This window comes from Manis javanica, chromosome 3 (assembly GCF_040802235.1).
Source record: "Manis javanica isolate MJ-LG chromosome 3, MJ_LKY, whole genome shotgun sequence".
In the NCBI taxonomy this organism is placed as follows: Eukaryota; Metazoa; Chordata; class Mammalia; order Pholidota; family Manidae; genus Manis; species Manis javanica.
The window spans coordinates 24,036,981-24,059,291 of record NC_133158.1 but is presented as its reverse complement, the minus strand read 5'-3'; the positions used below and the strand labels follow the sequence as shown (position 1 = coordinate 24,059,291).

The 22,311-nt window shown below is 36.5% G+C and overlaps 1 protein-coding gene across 8 annotated transcripts in view; it reads right to left on the bottom strand.

Moving 5' to 3' along the window:
• Positions 1-22,311, bottom strand: part of CNTN4 (contactin 4) — a 927,209-nt gene that overhangs the window by 305,552 nt on the left and 599,346 nt on the right. For all 8 annotated transcript variants that reach the window (XM_073230952.1, XM_073230946.1, XM_037019370.2 and 5 more), the window contains 2 exons: positions 12,641-12,767; positions 3,185-3,360 (listed from right to left, as the gene is read on the bottom strand). In XM_073230952.1, the coding sequence (XP_073087053.1) occupies positions 3,185-3,360; positions 12,641-12,767 (303 nt within the window). The remainder of the gene's footprint in view (positions 1-3,184; positions 3,361-12,640; positions 12,768-22,311) is intronic.

The following is a 22,311-nucleotide window of genomic DNA, read 5'->3' as shown; positions in this document are numbered from 1 at the left end:
AAATAGAACAGAAAGGGCATGGGTTTATAAAAATATGTCATCCTCAAAATAATTTTACACATGTATTTTCTTTGTGTGTTACTGAATAGACAATTAATAAAGGAATTCCTTTATTCATACATATAAAGTGTTCTAGACTAGAGGTAAGAGGATGGATTAGACAGTCTCAGTTTTAGAACTAAAACTATCATAGGAGTCAAATAATGAGGGAAAAAATATACAAAACCATTACAGGTTGTATTAAGTCCTAATAATTGCAATAGAGGATACTATTACGTAGAAGTAGAGAGCTGTAAGGATAGGAGCAGAAATGATAGGAATTACTTCTTACATTAGATAGGGTGCTGTGGACACTCCGTCCTAGGAGGCATGCCCAAAGAGAACCAAGGATCCTAGGAAGTGAGCATGTGAGGCATCAGGGGAAAAGCACATCGGGCAGAGGGAAGGAAAGTATCAAAGTCCTGGTGCAAAAGATGGTTTTTCATCTTTTGAGAAATGAAAATGAAACCATGGCAATGAAACTGAGATTTATTTTAAGTGTAATAAAAGGCATAAAGCAGGGAAGTGGAGTGATCTCATTTACATGTTTAAAAGATTATTCTGGCTGTTTTATGATAAATAGTTATAGATGTAGAGAAGATGCACCAGGTAGAAGCGGATATTTTAGAAATAGTACATCTTGATTACAGCAAGGCATTTGGCAAAGATGCTCATTACTTTAAGAACAAGTAGGAGAAATGGGGGTTCAATTATAGTATGTGCGGGTAAATTCGTAGCTAATTGAACAAGAGTATGCAAACAATATTGATTTCAAAGTTCAATCTCATCTTAGTGGAAGTTCTCTGCTGGCATGCTGCCCTGTTCTAGTCAACCTGTTTTATCCGTTATTTGAATGGACACATGCTTATCAAATTTTCTGCTGACACTAAAGTGGGAGGATAATCAATGTGTCAGATAAACAAAGATTTAAAACAATTTCAACTGTGATGGAACAAAGGGTCAGTACTCAAAAGGTGAATTGAATAGGGATAAATATAATATTCTGAATTCAGTTTAATAAAATAACATGGTTGGGTAGCTCAGGATGACATTCATGAAAAATCAATCTTCAGATTTTATATGACTGTATGACCCAAATAGGATTACAATATGAAACAAGGGCTTTCAAAAAAATTGACTATCATTGTCAATTGTGTTCATCAACAAGGAAGTTCACATCATGGAGTACTACCCTCTCACTGTCGTCTGCAAAGGTCAGGACACATGTATGGAATTGTACACATTTCCATAGTCACCATTTAACACATGAATTCATACAACTATGCTGTGACAAGAATGGTTGTGGATTAAGAACCTAGAGAACAAAATAATTATGGGACAGAGGACATGATCATATTTTCACGTATTTTCTGAAGCCTAACCAGAATCATACAGCAAGCATTAGGAGTCAAAGTGATAAGAATTTAGATATTTAGTTCAATTTTAAGAAGAGATTTTGGTGTGTTTTTTTTTCTTATTTTTGAACAACTAGCTCAGTCTCCTATGGGTCAGAATGCTTTGCGATGGATAGGTGAACTCTAATTTTAGAACAGCTGAATGATTACCAGCTGAAGACTCTGAGGGTGGCAAGATGCATAATTACACATGAAGTGGGATAAGCAAGGTGAATTCCAAACAGTGGTCCTTAGGACAACTGAACCACAAAATGATGTTAGAGCTTTTCCTTAGGCTAAACTACTCTGTTTAAATAACTGTCACTGAATATGCAATTCTGTCTTTTCAACAGTTTTGGTAGTAGACTGGACTTTTACAGAAGAATAGTCTTAAGAATTGGTAATTTGGTTTTTAAATGTCATAAATTGGAGAAGCAAAGGTTGTTGATATTATGTCAATCTCTATTTTCTTTTGTTACTGTTATTTGAAAACATTTCCTACATTATGAAATCTAAAAATCGAGAAGTACAAGAGTAATTGAACACAGAGGTTTTCCCTATGCCAACAGTCATGGATTCTATGATTATTTTCCAAAATGAACCCAACAAAATTAATTTCATTACTAAAAAATAAGTATAGAAAGTAATCCGTATGACACCAAGAGAAATAAATATTTTTGTTCTGTAGCACTGTGTCAGATATATCCTCCTATAATATTCTGTACACCTAAGAAAATTTGGGACTTTCCCAGGAGATATTCATAAATAAAATAATCCTGTAATCCCATATATACCTAATACTCAGAAAATTTATTTCTCAATTAATGAAAATGTCATCTAACCAAAATAATAGATTAAGCACCAGATATTAGGTATATTTGATGCTGGGTTCCCAGAGAGGATTTTATTAATGAGAATATTCTACAGTGTTACTGTCAACAGACTTTTTAATTATGAAACCTTTGACATTAATGCGCTGCTATGTGAGTTGGGATTTTACACAAGGAAATATAAAATCATATGCAAATACATAAGCCCTTAAAAATGCAGCTGAACATCAATCCTCAAAAGCATCTACAGTCAAATGTGTACTCACTGCTCTTTGGATTTTATTTTTAACTTGCTATTTCTAAATTCTACTTTCTTTGATTTGCTCATGAACTTTTATTAGATGGATGTCTTAAGAGAAGATGATATGTTTATTAATGTTCTAAACTGGAAATATAAAAGGTAACACTTTGTTTATTGCTATTTTTTTACTAGTGTAGCTGTTTTAAAATGTTTCCTATTCTATGAAATAAGAAAAATAAATCGAGAATTATGGGATTAATAGACTTACAAAGTTTTTTTTTCAACTCTGAGCTTTATAGTTAAATACTTCTTATATTGACTATTAAGTTACTGCAGCTCAATTGCTTGCTTATACAGGCTCTTTTTATAGCATGTATGTAAATTTATATGGGTATAAATTTGAGTGTGTACGAATTTGTTTGTAGAGCATCACATGACCAAACTTTCATATAATAAAACTATCCCAATCCTTATAAAAGCAGAATACATCTTCCCACTCGCATTTACAATTTATCCTACAAACAAGACTATTTCCCAAATATCAAAAAAAGATAAAGAAGATCATATAATACATTGAAATCTATTTAGTTTTTAAAAGAAACTGTTTTAAAGGTATATTATAACATTTGTGGAAAAAAAACTCAAAGTAACATTTACAGCATGATATAATTGGTACTTACAAGCAAACTGAAGCTTTGCTTCTCTGCTAACAATTGTTCCAAACGAGTTTGCTGCTATGCACTGGTAAGTTCCAGCGTCTTGGGTTTTATTAGGGTTACTGATCAACAAGCTGCCTTCAACAACACTGTAGCGGAAATCCACACCAATGTCAACATCTGTTCCATTTAACTTCCACCTATAGTATAAAAATTCCAGTAGGTAAAGCTTTGTAAGATTAATCACTATTTCTGAATTGTCTAAGACATATGAAAACTACCAACAGCATGAATTCTCATCTGTGATTTTTTTCTAACCATGGTAAATAATAATAATAATAGTTAGAAATGTTGTACCCAGAAATGGTGACAACTAAGTGCTTATGGAAAGAGCACATTGTTTCCATAAGCAATGACACTAAAATTTTAATGCCTGTTTTTGTGTGACTGTTTAGGATGGTACAGACACTTCACCTTTTTGTTCAAATTTCCCATAGCGTCTTGTACAACTTTCTTCACATAGGGCTCCTCCGTAAAAGTCCTTTAACTAGTTTGAAGTTACTCTTTAAATGGGTCTATAAAGATGACAGAATATACCACTTTCAGGTAGATTGCTGAGTATTTGAAACAACTGCAGCAGATTTGCTTTAATTTGGTCCTTAGTATGAATGGAACAGCTCACTGCAAAGGAGAAGAACCCTACTGACCTAGAACTGTCCCGGAGACCAAACCAGCCTTAACCATGGATCACTTTGAAAACCTCCTTAGCTACTGGCGCTCAAACATCAATCAACCATCCCAGTAAACTGAAGATCAGGCCATAAGGTAGCAAAGAGTTTTGTTGTTCTGTTTATTTGAATCATCTGTATATCTGACTACAGTGTCTGGCCCAATAAATTAGTTTTAATGGGACTCACACATTTAAACAGAAAAGCTTTAGTAACAAGAAATACTTTTTTTTTTTACAGTCAATAACATTCTAAAGATAACCAAACTGTCTTCCAGTAAGTCATCTTACTGGATATCAGGTAATGAATATAAGGTGATGAAAATAGAGTAGTTGGACCTTCTGAAATGTCGACAGTCTCAAACTAGCATTCATACTAGGATACCCAAAAATAAGGAAACACTGAAGCACAAAGGAAATCCATCAGAAGCAGGTAACAGGAGCAAATAATGAGAGACATTCGTTTTCATCTCTTTCAAACAGCAGTAAAAGACCCCCCATTTAAATACACACTCACTGTGCATCCTGTCATAATATTCTGAGAGCAGTATGGTGGATATACATAAAATAGAAGTATTTAAATGAAAAAAAGCAGGTCAGTTTTTCAAGACTTTGGATATCTGCATCAACAAAAGCATGTTTCAAGAATGATTCTTTTCTTTCCATCATTATCTCTCCCACACTTCAATGTCAATCTTAAAGGACACCTATTTCATTGAAGTCTTCTTCAATATTCCTAGTCAAAAATCAATCAAACCTTCCCCAAATCTCCTACAGAATTCTCTCCACTCTTCTATGTAGGGATACTGCCATTCTAGATCATTTTTGTATTCTCCCTTTAACAACCTAGAACTTGACACTCTTGTGCTCCATAAAGGCTTGTAGAATTTGACCAAATATCTTACTTCTTTGCTAGATATTTTAGCTTTGAGCATATGCAATTTATGAAGCATTCTAGCCTACCACACGATAGGCAGTGTAAGTTTGTTCACATCTATGTCTTTGAATGTAACAATTTATAAACATTAAGGGTGAGAGAGGTGGGCCAGAATCACAAAGTTCATAGCTCTTTCCCCATTTGTTTATAAGAAGATGGGTATTAAAAACTAACATTGTTTTAAAGCTGGACAGTAATTCTGTGTTCTGACACAGACAAGAAAGTAATAGGCAATAAAAAGAGGACAGGTTATATTGTAGCAGGTCTAAAAGAACATGAATCTTTAGATCCAACTGCCTGCCCTAGACATTTTTTTGAGTCAGATGAACACATCTCAACCATAACTCTCCCTTCAAATGATAGTTGAGCAATTTAATATGACAAAACTAAGAACTCAAAGAGGAAATTGCAATATAATGTTAGCGACAAGCAGTGTGTGTGGAATTCAGAAATGGGACCAAGTGAGTCTTTGTAGAAAAGTGGTAGTGGGGATAATGAAAACACCTCTGTAGGTTTGTCTTCACTAGTCATCTCAACCAAAATGCTCTACAGAACGTCTGTTAATCTACTTTATTGCCTGCTTTTACATACAAATAGCAAAGGAAAAGGGATTATTTGGAAAATAAAGTGCTTGCTGTGAAATGCAGTTGAGACTCCATTATAAAGCACTACACCAAGTTTTATTGCAATGCAGTCACTGTTTATTTCAATTGAATGTGGATTGCATTGAATTCCTTATTGTATTCCACACTGGAACACTACTGAAAAATTCACAACTTATTTTGAATACTGAGGAATACTTTGAGTACTGATAACATAGAGATGATGACCATTTGGAGCAAAGAGAGACTTTTCCCAAGGGCCAGGACAAATTGGTGAGGCTGGAAAGCAGATTTCTGAATTGCTTGGTAGAATCATGACCTCAGAGAGCTGAGGCAGCAAACCCTGAGGCGGTGAATCTCTGGCAGGCAGAATTTTTTAGACCTGACTAGGAAGCTATCTAAGGAATTTGTTGTAGCAAAGCTCTCTTTCTTTGCTCACTGTTTCAACTTGGCATGGAGGAAGGGGCAGGGTATTTCTGACTTGGAATTTGTTGCCTTCAAACTAAGTTTCAGTAGAAACCTCACAGCAAAAGTACTCCAACCTTCTATCTGGAAAGGGAAGCTGAGTGCAGTGAGTAATGTCACGTGTCCTTAAGAAACTTTGGCCCAAGGGAAGTCAGTATGAGTGGAAACTTAAATTTTCCTGGACCTGGGTCAGTCCTTTCAAAATTGAGGGGTAGGAAACAATGAAAAGGAAGGCTCAGTTGAGGGAATACACACAAGAAAATGTCAGTTGGGGCATGTGAGGGGAAACCTAATGCTGAAGATCCCCGTGGAGAGTTCACCTTGAATTTCTTCTCCTTGTTTTTCCCCCTCAAAGGCAGCCTGAACACTGAAAAAGTTCAGCCAGGAAGACATTTGAAAATACCTGATCTCTGCATTCTTTCCCTTGCTCTCTCCTTCAACAGGAGGCAGTTTTTAGCTCCCAGGGAGCAAGCCAGCTATTATGTTACAGAGCAACTGCCCAAGGTAGCCAAGGAAAAACAAAGTGCACTACAACCAACTGCCAGTGTATTTGATTAAAAGTTTTCTTCCTTTTCCTGGTAATCCTTAAAAACATAACAGGTTTCTGTTCCACTGCTTGTTTTAAATAACAAAGCAAGCCCCTCTGTCTACAAACACAATGTTACAAAGCAATGTTAATTAAAGGTCACAGTATGGGGAGAAACAAAGCCACAACTTGGCAAATTCTGCTGTAAAATTTGTTTTCATTTATGGCTCGCATCTGAACTTACGCTTGGCTATGTACTAAAATTTGGGGCGTTTAATTCATCATTTATGTACGTAGGAACCTTTGCTTTTTGAATTTTTTTTAACTACATAAGACATTTTAAAATGTTTGATTTAGCCTTAAATTCAACACATTATAGGGAGAGTAACCACACATTCTAGATTGCTCAGGATAATGCCGGGTTTACACCTGCTGTATAACCATTAACAGTGGCCTTTCACCCTTAAAAGTGTCCTGGTTTGGATGATAAATTGCGTGTTCACCCTAATTATGTGGTCCATTAGAGAAATGTTGGGCATTTTTATTTATTTATTTTTGTCTTTCTGGAATGTACTTCCTTTCCTGACCATACGGCAAAAGATCATTTGACCTTCAGATTCAAATATTTCCTTTTTTTGGAAAACTTTCCTGATCCCTTCCCTCTCCAGCCTGACTTTCCTCCAGGCTGCCCTAGAACTTGTGCATCCTTTACTTGCACGTACAGCATACATACTACTGTACCTACTGCCACCTCCAGGCAGTCCCCCAAAAAGCACAATGCTGGAACATTCATACAGTTTATTAATCTTCAAATGAAAACCTAGCACGGTACCTGCTACAGTACAGCTGATTAATACAGTAGTTTAAACACCTTCCCTAGAGAACGTATTTTTCAGAATCCTAATACATACCCCAGTTCAAAGCAGAGCTTCTATGGTGAAATCTTTGGTAGAAACTATAATTACTCATCCCAAGTAATTCCTGAGCCAACTCCATATAAGCTGGAATTCAATTTGAAAAACACTGAGGTGGTGTGATGAATGATGATGTTTGATAAAGAATGAATAGGCACACAAACTAAATTTTAAAATAATTTCCACTATCCAAATACTATATTTTAACTTCTATGAGATGTCCTTGAGCCTCTGCCAATTCAAATACAACCTATCTCAATTCAAATCCCACTTCTGTGAATCCTTCGTGGTGACTCCAATTTCTTCCTCCCCTACATTATGCTGTATACATTCTTCTGTTTTTTTACATACTATTATATATTAGTTATTAGTTTAAAAAATTTACCATTAAGTATGAATAGAGGAAAAATAACAAAATTTAAATATATAAGATATCTGAAGTTACAAAGAATCATGAGACAGTGAAGGTCAATTCTAAAAAGAATATTTTTACAATTGAAGTGTCCTATTTCCACTTTGATTTCAATCACTCCCCTTACAATGGTTAATTATAATCTTTAATTTTGGCTTTTTTATTCTCCTTATTTTATTTACGCTGCTATCATATATGTTAGTATCTTTAAACAACTGCTCCACTGAACCAACTTACGAATTCTGTAAATACAAATTATACTCTATGTATTCTCCTATGACTTGCTTTGTTTACCCAAATTATTTTCCTATAATCAGCCATGGCGTTATGGCAGTAATTCATTCTCACTACTGGGGGAGGTGGGTGTTACCTTGCATGAACATAGGAGGATATTCTTTTTTTTTTTATGAGACTGATGTGCGACCTACTGTGCTAACGAGGCACCTTGGAGGATATTCTTATATCATTTATACTATGTTAAATTTAGTCTTCTGAATTTCTGACATTCTGGTAGGTTTGCAAGAGAGTGTCATTTTGTGTATTTCTGCTCACTAATGGCACTGCTAATCTTGTGATATATTCAAAGGGTATTTGGTATTAGAAGTCTTAATCAAGTCTTTAGGTAATGTTTCTACTGGGTTACTTGTTTTTTCCTACTTTTTAATTGTGTGAATTCTTTAAAACTTTCGATATTAATCCTTTGCCAATTAATATATTAAAAATATCTTCTCCTACTTGGAAGCTTGCTGATTTTACTCTGCAAGTATATTGTGTTGAACAGAAGTTCTTACATTTAATGAAGTTAAATATATTCTTTTATGATTTGCTTTTTGTCATATTTGAGAAATCTTTTATTCCCTCCAAAGTCACAAATATGTATGTAAAAGGTATCTTTTAAAAGTGTTATAAATTTCCCATGAAGGTTTTCTGCTCATCTGGAATTGATCTTTGTGTATGCTGTGAGGTAGGGGTCCAATTTTACTTCAATTTTTTAACCATATAGATAATCCATTATGCAGAATATCTACTTTCAGTTTATTTCTATTATTGTCATGCCTTCTAACTTTTCTTATCTTCACAAGACAGTATTGTTTTTATTATGTTTATTGCTTAATGCAATTGATTTTTATGTGGAATGCTAACTGTTACCACTTGCTTTAATTATCATTTGTTACTGTATCTCAGATATTCTACCTGGGATAATTTTTATTCTGCTTAATGTGTATCTTTTAGAATTTTCATTAGTGGGAGTCTTCTGGAGTCAAACTTCAGTTTATGCCTTCCTGAAAAACATGTTTATCTTGTTCTCCTTTTAAAAAAGTATTTCTGTTGTATAGAAATTTGACAGTTTCTCAGCATATTGAAGATTCGGTCTTCTATCTTGCTTCTTTGTTGCTGTTGGAAAGTCAGCTGCTGGTTTCATTTTCATCTCTGCTGGTTTAACTGTCATCTCTTTGAAGGTTAGCTGTACTATACCTTTGGCTATTTTTAGAAACATGTCTTTGACTTAGTATTTTGCTGTTTCATTATGGTAATTCTAGATGAGGCTTTTACTTCTATTTGTACTGACTGAAATTCATTGGGCTTCATTAATCTACGGCTTGGACTTTCTAATTAGCTTTGGAAAATTCTTATCCTTCTCTTTAAATATTGCCTCTGCCACATTTCCCCTTGCTTTTACTTATGGAACTCTGATCAGACATGTGTAAACATTTTCTCTTACTCTCTCCTTTTCTTTCTCTTTCTCCCTGGGTCTCTAATATTTTGCATCTCTTCATCCATTTCTGTTACCTTTGGTTGTTTTCTTCATGTGTATCTTGCAGTATACTAGTTCTTTCTTTCAGCTGTCTCTTCTGCTATTAAAACAATTTAGCACCAAGGTCTGAAATAGGCAATTAGTTTTGCTTTTTAGTCCCCTGGGGAGGCAAGCTTATTTCTCATTACATTTACTCTCAGGATGGCATCCTTGGATCCCAGGTCTATTCTGGGAGGTGCTCTCCTCTTGGTTGAGTCTAGGCTTTGTCCTATGTCCCCAGACCCTGGGAAGCTGCAAAATCCAAAGCTCCAGTACACATAGTTCATCAAGGTAAAAACTGCTTTAAGAGTTCAATTTTCTTCTCTGGGTTACAAACCCACTTACTTTTTGACTTTTGAGCATTTCTTACTTCCCTGACAGTTTATTGATAATGTTTTTAAAATGAATTTTAAAATGTATATTGTTAAGAAATGTTAAAGCTTTCACTTTCAGTAAGAGAGTCAATAGGAATATTTAATTCCCAGTACTGCTAGAAACAGAAGTAGGGAATTAAATTTTTTGTGAACACAATTGAGGTAAGTCAGGGACATGGGACAAGCATCATGATTAACTTTTTCTGCCTATGATGAAAATGCTGATATATAAATAGCATAGTAAGAACAGGAGGGACTAAGGCTAAGATTCCATTTTAAAATCTAGGGAGTTGGGTTGTAAGATTTCTAACATACTCTATGGTAACCAGCTTACAACCTACCTTAAGGCAGGGCAAGCAGTCCTAAATGACATGTTACCAGTAAACACTATCTTTGAGAAGAACAGGATCAATAAATTCCTTGTGTTAAGTTTACCTTACAGAATATCTACAGGACTGACTGTGGATGGTGACATACTGTCTCACACTGTAGAGAGACATCATGAGACCACATGTCAAGCCTAAGCCCCACCCCACACCACACGCAGCTGCCCCACTCTTGAAAGACTTAAAAGACAGGATCCTAAGCCCTCAAGTGTGCCTCCTCTCTGAGGTCTCCCTTCTTTGAGTGTGTACTTTTTGCCTTAAGTAAAAACTCCTCATTGCTCAACTTACTGTGCTTTGTCTCTGTGCTTTTCTAGTGGCAAGCGTCTTTGTTACTTCACTATTTCCTTCTATTTTCTAGACTTAAGCGCAAGTGTTCACTCTCTTTGCCCTACTCCAGACAAGTACAGAAGGGCTACTGACTGAGATCTCTGATTTGGGCTTGAAAATCCCCATTGCCTAGGTGATCCGGATAGGACTGCAGCTGTACAATTGTGTTCTTTAGTAACCTGCGCAAAATTTTCCTTTTCTTGCCTTTGGGAAGTTCTCAGAACAAAATCTCAATCCATCCAGTGCTCTGTGGCTCTCCCATATCCTAAGGTGGTAGAGGATTAGTTTCCACATCAAGCAGATTCAAGCAGACACTGGACGTCTGCTGACCCTGACTTTAGGAGTTGGCAAGGGATCTGCCCTATGCAGAGCAGGAGTTCAATGAGCTTCCCTTTCCTCCCTTTGTTCTCCCTTGCTCTCTGCTGCCAGCAGGCACCTGCCATTCACTGCTACTCTCGCTTTAATGAATTCCTTCATTACCTACTCTAGTCAGACCTGTTTGAGAATTCTTTCTCATTAAGGGTCAAAAACCCTCCCCCAACACAGTTGAGGTTTCACATAGGGTGCAGGGAGAGACCTCCCAAGATGCAGCTGCCCTGCAACACTTCAACTCCTTTTTTATTTTTTATTTTCTGGTTTTATGCAATTTTATTATATTGTACCTTGGTGCAGGTTTTTTTTTGTATCATTACTATACAATTACATGACCAACATTGTGGTGACTAGATTCTCCCCATTATCTAGTCCCCACAACATATCCAATTATAGTCACTGTCCATCAGTGTACTAAGATTCTATAGAGTCTATAGAGTCACTACTTGTCTTTATACTATACTGCCTTACCTGTGCCCCCCCCACAAGTTATGTGTGCTAACCATAATATCCCTTATTTCCCTTCTCCCTCCCTTCCTACCCACCCTCCCCAGTCCCTTTCCCTTTGGCAACTGTCAGTCCATTCTTGGGTTCTGTGAGTCTGATGCTGTTGTGTTCCTTCAGCTTTTTGCTTTGTTCTTATACTCCACAGATTAGTGAAATCATTTGATACTTGTCTTTCTCTGCCTGGCTTATTTCACTGAGCATAATATCCTCTAGCTCCATCCATGTTGTTGCAAACGGTAGGATTTGTTTTCTTCTTATGGCTGAATGATATTCTACTGTCTATATGTACCACATTTCTTTATCCATTCATCTACTGATGGACACTTAGGTTGCTTCCATTTCTTAGTTATTGTAAATAGTGCTACAATAAACACAGGGGTGCATATGTCTTTTTCAAACTGGGCTCCTGCATTCTTAGGGTAAATTCCTAGGAGTGGAATCCCTGGGTCAACTGGTATTTCTATTTTTAGTTTTTTGAGGAACCTCCATACTGCTTTCCACAATGGTTGAACTAATTTACATACCCACCAGAGGTGTATGAGGACATTTGACAAAATTCAATATCCATTCATGATAAAAGCTCTCAACAAAATGGGTATAGAGGGCAAGTACCTCAACATAATAAAGGCCATATATGACAAACCCACAGCCAACATCATACTTAACAGAGAGAAGCTGAAAGCTTTTCCTGTAAGATCGGGAACAAGACAAGGATGCCCACTCTCCCTGCTTTTATACAACATAGTACTGGAGGTCCTACCCACTGCAATCAGACAACACAAAGAAAGAAAAGGCAACCAGACTGGTAAGGAAGAAGTCAAACTGTCACTGTTTGCAGATGACATGATATTGTACATAAAAAACCCTAAAGAATCAACTCCAAAACTACTAGAACTAATATCTGAATTCAGCAAAGTTGCAGGACACAAAATTAATACACAGAAATCTGTTGCATTCCTATACACCAACGGTGAACTAGCACAAAGAGAAATCAGGGAAACACTTCATCTCTTCAGTGTCTCAAGATATCTTATGATGCCTAGAAGATCTTTATGTAATCAGTACCCCATAAGTTTTTGTTGGTTTTGATAATACAAACTATATGCCAGGAAACACATGCTGTTAAATTAACAAACCTGATATGAGGTTTTGGATTGCCTTTAACTTCACAATTGAGCTTCACTTTTTTCTCCTCAGAATTCAACGGGAACATTACATGACTTGGCTCTTGGGTAAAAATCGGGCCATGCAGTGTGTAATCATCTGAAATGAGAAGGAAAAATGTTCAAAAATGAAGAACATCTTCCAAACAACAGGAAACTACTGCAAAATGAAAATAATAGACATAAACTACCAAGAAATAAAAGCAACAAATAACGGATCTATTGTCAGCTTCTGGTAGAAATTTCCCATTGAAGACTAATCCATGGATGCTCATGAAGTGGAGATAAAGACTTTCTTATTTCATGTTGCTAAGTTAGTCTCACTAAAAAATTTCAGACATATGACTGCTGAGCAACCCCATTTCTCTCTGCTTCTTCTTGTTCCATCTGTCTTTAGCCCACCCTTTTACTCTGTTTACATTTTGTGCCTCCTACATCCCTTTTCTGCTATTGTCATTCTAGAAGACCATCCAATGTAAAAAAGTTAAAATTTTCTGCTCCATAATGAGATACAATTAGAAGCAAGCAAAAATGACTTCACAGATACATCAATAATGAGAAACAGCTCTATAATGTTAAAATATGTACAAAAACTTTCTTTCATTAGCTATGTAGATAAAAAAGATAGAGTCATAATTCTCAAATTGTCTGTGGTAAACGTCCAGTTTCTTTTTTACTTATTCCACTTTTATGGACCCTTATATGGGGACACTTGTTTAAGTGTCACATAACTGGGACTATATATGCCTTAGCACAGAAATTCAGTAACACCCAAACTGGTCTATAGCTAGTTCACTGACGTTTTGAGTATAACATAATGTGTAAGTTTCTAAATATTTTCTCACAATAAAAGAAACTAGGTGCATGAAACCTATTTTGTCATTGAACAAGGAAAAAGGTTAAGAACTTAAATAATCCACAAAACCATCCTTTAAGTAGCAGGGTAAAGTACATATGCTTTTATAGTACACATTTAATAAATACTGGTCAAAATGGATCTGACCTTCTAAACCCATGAAAGTCATTTCCATTCTTTAAAATCTAGTTCAAGTTCTTTTTATTTCAAGAAAGCTTTTCTAGACTCTCACCTTTTTCCTGTAACCACATGATTCTCAAATTCTATCTCCCTGCAGATAGAATATTTTTCTATGAAGTGCATTTGTACCTTTTCCATTGTCTTCTTTGGACTGTAGGCTTCTTGAGAGTATGACTGCATCTTACCCATTTCTGTATGTCTTATGGTACCAAGTACAGAAGTTTATACATAGTAGATGGTCAATAAGGATTTGTTATGAGAGTAATTTTTTTTCACTTTTTAATGTATTCGATCAGCTGACTTAGGCACTGTCTGATGAATATTGAGATATAAAGGCCAGTGGCTATTATGTAAGGTACTATTATATATCTCCCTGTAGCTGACAATCCACTTCCTCTTAGATATGATTATCTTAGAGAGCGTGAATTGCAACCACCTTCCTGGAAAACCTTCGTAACCAGCTTTTTGTTGATAGGTAAAAGGATGAGACTGAATTCATTCAGGTGAATCAGGACTGAGGAAAAAGTATAAAGTTGATGTGGGAATTAGGTGAAGCATAGTAAGGTAATTTCTTTAAAGGTTTGTAATCGTTTTTTTTGTAACTCACATGTTGATATTGGGATAGAAGAAAAATTAATAAGACAAAATGACCAAATGGAATTCTCCTCTTTAATAGAGGATTGTGGACAGCCAATGACCGTCTGAGAATAAGTACGATGTGGATTCAGAAAAACCGTGATATGAGATTTGATGCCTTGGGTCAACTACAAACACCATGAATTATGGATAATCATCTAATCTCTCTATACTTCAATTTTGTCATCTGTAAAATAACAGGACTAAACCAGGTCAGTGTTTCTACACCAGTTAAAAATGAGAAAGAAGCCATTTTCCCATAAAGGCCCATGCATGTGCACATGAAATTTACATTAAGAGATGCCAAGAATTACATTACTGCCACCATCCTCTCTTCTCATTCCATGTATAAAATCTTGTGTTGATGAGATACTTCAAGGAAAGATGATATGTCAAAGAACAAAAAATAAAAGCATGGGGTAAAAGTATACAAACATAACTTTTTAAAAACATTCTTGGTTTGAAGGCAGATTTTCCAAAATTCAGAGAGTTACATTTCACATTTTCAACAGTTACATATTTTCAAAACAAATTTAGATGCTGGTCAAGGGTTAGCTCAACTCAACTGTGAAGAATTACATGATTTTTCGACATATCTAGTTAAGAAACAAATCAAGATCACTAACAGCAACAAGTTTGGTGAATTTTTCTCTAAGAGAGAAATATTTCTATTGTTGTCCCAATTCCAAAATTATGTGTGTATATATATATATATAATATCAATCATCTCAATTCATTGGTGTTCCCTGATTTGAATTTCATACAGAAACACACAGTCTATTACTAGTAATTCCAAATAAGAATAAAACATAATAATGATTATCCAGGATGCAGCTGAGAGGCTGTGGATTAACATCTGTACTACTTCTCAATTTATGCATGCCATATTTAAATAACAAAAGTGATATTTTTTCTGTGTATTTTGTAACAAGAATTGATAATAATGATGCTTTGCATTTTCTATAAATAACACATTTCATCTAAAGTTGTTTTTTTTTTTCTCTTGGTTAACCAAGCTCACTGCCTGGAAATTAATTTAGCATAAATGGAACTGTATTTAGTTCTCATCTAAGGAAATCCACAGCCTTTCAAGCATGAGCAATTTGGTTTCACAAAGATGATGGGAGAGATTTTAGAAAGTTTGGCTATCCAGGTGTAGAAAACTGATATTTGTAATTTAAAGACCTTTAGCCCAAAGTTACCAACATTTTTGACATAAAAGAGTTAAAAAGTTGCCTTATTTCCCCTAAACATTTAGGGAGGTATCACCAAGTCTTCTCTATCTTTGTGTAGCAGCCACAGTGACTCTCAAGTGTCTTGAAGGTATGTACAAAATACTTTGTATTTGCTATTTTCAAAGCCTATAAGAGAAAACCCATCCTTTCCTTTATCACAGTAAATTAATCCATGTAACCAGGAGTGGCCATGACTTTCAGGCCATCTTAGAAAATTACAGAAGCCAGAATGTCTCAAAGTGAGACTGTGGACCAACACCCTGTAATCATGTCCCACTTGTTTTTTTTAAACCCCAGTGAAGACTGACTGTACCAGTAAAATCTGCCTTTTTACTCTAGTTCCCTAGGTGATTATTTTACACGCTAAAGTTTTTAAAGTGCTAACACAGACCCTTCTGTTCCTAGCTCTTCATTTCCTAAGAGAAGATCAGCCAGCAGCACTGGCTTTAGACACACTCCTACACTGTCTATCACGCAGAGTCTTCCCAACCAATTTGTGCATTATAACATTTAGAGAAGGACTTTTGGTACATGTTTGGACTAACAGTTGAGACGTAAACAGGCATGAACAGAAAATAAAACTGACTCAGACAAATAAAATGGATCAATTTATCAAGGTATGAGACTAAACTAACCCACCTGCAGAACACTCAGAGTTGGCCAGCAGCTAACTGTGAGAACCCCCACGGGTTCTGAAAGAGCAAAGCAGCAGCATCCTCGGGGGGACACAATGGTCCTTTGACTTGTGGTGGTATCTTATTCTCAGCATTCCTGCTGTAACCACGGCCCTTTATTTATGAGTAAGGAATCTCATCTTATTTTAGTAACAGGGTATTGGGATTGGTGTTTTCATTTCTGGATTCCTAAGAGGGTGAAAAGTTACCTCAGTGCTTCACATCCCTTGGAGAAGTTAGGGAGAAAGGCTCACATTATTAGAGATCTCTCAGGGGAGGGGAAGGCAATGATTTCCCATCCTCCTCGGAATTCTTGAAAACCATGGTTAAGAAGGAAGGAAGAGCTGGGCCACCAACAGCCCAGAGAGTCTTAAAGATTCCAAACCACTGATCTCAGCCCGCTTGGAAGATTTAGTGCAGATACAAGTACTGGTGCATCATGCTTGCCTGGCTTCTCCACTCCTTGAAATCTACCTGCTGCCAATCGATCACTAGGCTACATCTATGCCACCACCCACATCCCCTAAAGTTCTGTAGCACAGAAATTCTCCTGGACTAGTGTCTGAGCAAATCAGATATTTAGAAAGGAAGATGGAAGGAACTGAGCTAAGGAAAACCTCCTTTCATGTTTCAACAGAGAGTGGAAAACCTTTGGGTTTTCAGAAAAGAGAAGAAATTTATTTAGGTTAAAGGTCTGACTATTCTCAACTATTCTCCCTTTTTGTTCATCAAATATTAGAAGTTATTGCACAACCCTGCTTCCAACTAGTGATCCTCAAACTCTTTTCCTCATTTGATTCTTTTGTTTTAAAACCTATTTTGAGGTGGGGAGACAAAAATCAATGTTGGTCCACCAACTTCTTCCTGCATCCTCCTGTAAGTGTCCCATTTCAAGGGAAAGGTCAGCAAAAGATTAAATACATAAAGGAGCAAGCTAGTGAGCAGATAGGGTTTGGAAAAATCCATTGATGCTAAATGTAGATTTTTTTTATAGGGTATCTGTGAACAATCCTAAAAGGTAGTTGAGATGGCAAGGTACTAGGGGCTCAGCCATATCAATAGTAGGTGTGATCTCAGGATAAATATTTCATAGAAGGCAACTTAATTTAAAAAAGTCAGGCTATGCCTAAAAGTATTATCCCTAAAGTGTGGTTGAGGGTGGTTGATAAAAGGTAGATTCTTGAGCCCCTGACTGACCTATTGAATTTTCAGTATCAGAGCTCATTATTTCTGATAACTAGTACTTTAAGTTATGAATTGAGCACAAATGACTTTCAGCCCTAAACCAATTAAGAATAGCAATAAAGAAAAACAACCCTGCACAGTTTTGTTCCCTGTGCTAGATCACTCTGCAGTTACCATGAGGGATGGGGTAAAAGGCCACATTTTGCCAGCATAGCTCTTAAGTGAATGTACTTCTCTTCTGCTGAAAATATTTTTTATCTGCTGCAAACCTGGTGACTCAACTCTGCTGGGAAAGGACAAAAATTCAATACTATGATTTCTTCTTAGAAAAATAAAAATATCAGTTTCAACTCTACTTGTAATTGCTGTGAAGTTCCCAGGTGTTGCACCTTAGGGTTGTGTTTAGGCCCTTAATCCTAATGGCAGGTATGAAGTACTACCAAAACAGCCCAGAGTCTAGGACCTTGATATATAGTCAATCATCCTAAAATATCCAATAGGCTGTTTGATGAAACACCTGGTCTTGGGGCAGAAACACTTAAATAGCAACAGCTGCAAATAGACTCTAGAACACCTAACGGGAAGCACGGGCTTGGATATAAGCTCAGAACATGAGCCTGTGGGTTCAGATGTGAGTTACATCTCAGTCACATAGGCGGGTAGATAGCATGTTTTTGCATTATGCATGTACAGAAACCTGTGATGCAAACCGAAGTGGCTTTGCCATGCTGTGTCTTTTACTTTGCATCCTGTAGAGCACGTGACCAATCAAAAATAAATAAATGTTCTCTGTGTGTGTAATCAGTGGGAACACGTTGCCTTATTGATTACAGAGCAAGGCCACTCCACCAGGGACAAGGGCAGGGTGGTTCTGTTAAGCTGGTTGGTTTGGTGTGCTCCCAGAGTCATGCCCATATTTCATTTCTCCCTCTTACTGCTTGCACTGAGGAGAAAGCCAAATGGGGAGATACATTATTCATTGTGCCACCAGAATGTTCCAAGAAGAGCACACAAAGGGCCTGCTGTATCCTGCTGTCTGGGAGCCTTCTCCTCCAACCTTTTTAATGATCACAGATATTCATTTTGGCCAAAAAGAAACTGTAAGGTCAGCAGCATCTCTGTGGATCCAGGTTACACACAAAATGTATGGGTAATAACCTAAGGAAATTTAGAAACAAATGAAATACTGTAACAGTGATTTTCCCAAGTGTGAGAGTTCCTTTAAAATTGAATCACTGATGGCAGAAATGATGACTGGACAGCTGTCAAACAATGATCATAAATTCAATTTAGTGTTGTTAGTCTTTATAAAAAATAGCAAGAGATGTTCAAAGGCCCCACATGAGTGCCTATGTGTGAAACTAGCACACACACACCCTTTTTATTCAGTTAAGTATTCTATTTGGTTCTATTTGGTTGTTCAGTTCAATAGTGCAGAAGCAAAACAAATGAGAGGAGACAGACATGCTGCATAAGGATAAGCCATTTCTTTCATTTGTCCGTGCTTCCACCTTCTTTCTTCTCACCCCTCAAATGAGCATTTGAAAGACCAAGAAACAGCAGTCTCCTGACAGCTGGTGTATGTTTGAAAGCAGCAAGTGAAAGAAAATCCAATGAGAAGTGAACTCTTCTCCTATTCTTTGTTCTCTGTTTAACAAAATGTGGCCTGCTGCCATTATACTTGTGCCACACCTAATGGGGACCTAATCGTGCGTAATGCCAGATCTTAGCAATGGTGATGAGCTGGGGAAGTGTTAGGAGATAAAAGAGGTCTCTGTTTAGAGAAAAATTCTGCATTGCTGAAGGAAGGGTTTGTAAGAGTGGAAAAGAACAGCAGGGAGAACTGTGAGAACACATCCTACTATGACCCTGACTTCAAACCCTGATACATTTCGGGGACAACGGGTTCATTACTTCTTTAAAAATAAGTAGTTGGGTGATTCTGACATCAGTCTCAGTTATGAAAAGAGTGATGAATCTTCAACAAATGAAAATATTTTATAACTCATTTGGAGGCAAAAACTGACCTGAACTGATGTGAGGCTATCTATAGTCTTAGCATGAATATTCATACTTTGTGCTACATAATTATAACTCTGTTTGCTCATGGAGTGCTGACCCAGACTCATCTGGGGATATTATGTAATACTGGGTATGCTTTGTGGACTGTATTTTCTTACTAAAATTAAAAATAAAGAACAACACTTCATTCTCAAACATTTCTGAACCAGTTTCTGATCAGTTTGTGGGCCTATCCTACATGCCAATCCCAATGTTACATGTAGAAAACATACAGTGTGCAAAGCAGACAGCATTCTTCCTGCAAGGACTGTTTCTTCTAGAAGCATGGACAGACAAAAATCAGATAAGCATAGCTAAGTTTATGTTTTTAATGAACAGGCTTTTTGTAAGGGCAATTGTAGATTTACAATGTAGAAAATTGAGCAGAAAGTACACAAAGTTCTCATATACCCTTTCTCCTCTGTTTACAATGTATCCTATTATTAACATCTTGCATTAGTATGGTCTCTTTGCTATAATCAATGAGCTAACTGATACATTATTAATTGAACTCCATAGTTTACAATAGGGTCCACTCTTTGTGTTGTATCATCTTATGAGTTTGGCAAATGTATTATAACACGTATATATTATTACACTATCACACAGAATTGTATGCTGCCCTAAATACCCACCATGCTCCATTATAGCTAACTCTTAATCATATTCAAATAATTACTATTAACCCATAAGAACAAATAAAAGTATAGAAACACGTATGTGCAAAATTGATTGGTTTTGGCTAAAGAATTCTAAATGCAATACCTGGGTCACTAATTCACTCAATATTGCTTCCCTAGTAACATAAGTATATAGTGGACATCTATAGTTTTTACCTGCTTCAAATCCATCGTACCTCTCACCTTCCACTCTTTCTTTGGTGAACCAAGTCCTCCACTTTCCAAACCTAAGTGGTTTGGATAGACAAAAGTCCTTTATCCAAGTTGAGAAGAGATGTAAATCAGACCTGACCAACTGATATTCCATTTCCCTGCCTAAATTGATTCCCAAGCACATGATGCAAGTTTGGCTAATAAGACTTGATTCTAGAGCTTTTCGTGAAAATATTAGGGGAAAAATTTATTTTACAGTCTAAAATGATTTGGTGGGTAGAAACCTGGAGCTTCCAAAGGCTTCCACATAAAGAGCCTTAAAAAAAAAAATGAAGCACCAGAATGAATCTAAAATGAAACTGGAGGATGGGGGCTGTTTTGATGACATCATTTGGGCTGTGGAACCAGATTTGTCCCAAGCAAGGTTTATCCATGAGATTCCCAGATATGTGAGCTGATGATTACATTTCTTTAAGTGAATTTGAACTGACTCTTATTAGCTGTAGTTAATGACTCCTAATGGAAACTGTATTCATAGAAAGTACACATCAGTTTATTCAGTGGGTTAATTCAGGCCACTGATCTTCTTTCTCTTCTATTTTCTTTTGGCAATTTTCCAAATGCACTTGTGTGTATAAATGCACATAAATAGGCCTTCAGAAATATGGCAGGCAAAGATCTTCTCTCTGTGGACCTATTGTCCATTTCTGCGTCTTGATCTTAACTTGGTCATCCTATGATCAACTACTCCCTAGAAGGTCTTTCAAACTGTGTTCCTTCTGATTTCTGGCTATATATGACAAGCCCCATAAAAATATGTCTTTCCCCATGGCCTTCCCCATCACAAGACACTATTTCTTTTGGGTGAAAAAAAAATGTATGTAATGGTATGTTAATCCATTCCAAAAACTCTTAGTTTCCAGCTCAAACTCACACATTTGGTGGCCTTTTGAAAAGATCATTAACCTAAAACAGTGGTACTACTCCTAATATGCTTTGATGTATTCTTTGTATGCAAAAGGACTCTCCTAGAGATCCCATTAAAAATGAATAAAGATCTTGGACAATGAACATGAGCAACTTCTTCATGAACATATCTCCCTGGGCAAGGGAAACAAAGGCAAAAATGAACAAGTGGGACTATATCAAGATGAAAAGCAAAGGATACCATCAATAGAACATAAAGGCATCCTACAGTATGGGAGAATATATTCATAAATGACAGATCTGATAAAGAGTTGACATCCAAAATATATAAAGAGCTCACACACCTCAACAAACGAAAACCAAATAATCCAATTAAAAAATGAGGAGAGGAGCTGAACAGACACTTCTCCAAAGAAGAAATTCAGATGGCCAACAGACACATGAAAAGATGCTCCACATTGCTAATCATCAGAGAAATGCAAATTAAAACCACAATGAGATATCACCTCACACCAGTTAGGAAGGCTAACACAGAAAAGACAAACAACAACAAATGTTGGCGAGGTTGTGGAGAAAGGGGAACCCTCCTACACTGCTGGTGGGAATGTAAAGTAGTTCAACCATTGTGGAAAGCAGTATGGAGGTTCCTCAAAAAACTGAAAACAGAAATACCATTTGACCCAGGAATTTCACTCCTAGGAATTTACCCTAAGAATACAGCAGCCCAGTTTGAAAAAGACATATGCACCCCTATGTCTATCGCAGCACTATTTACAATAGCCAAGAAATGGAAGCAACCTAAGTGTCCATCAATAGATGAATGGATAAAGAATATGTGGTACATATACACAATGGAATATTATTCAGCCATAAGAAGAAAACAAATCCTACCATTTGCAACAACATGGATGGAACTAGAGGGTATTCTGCTCAGTGAAATAAGCCAGGTGGAAAAAGACAAGTATCAAATGATTTCACTCATCTGTGGAGTATAAGAATGAAGAAAAAACTGAAGGAACAAAACAGCAGCAGACTCACAGAACCCAAGAATGGACTA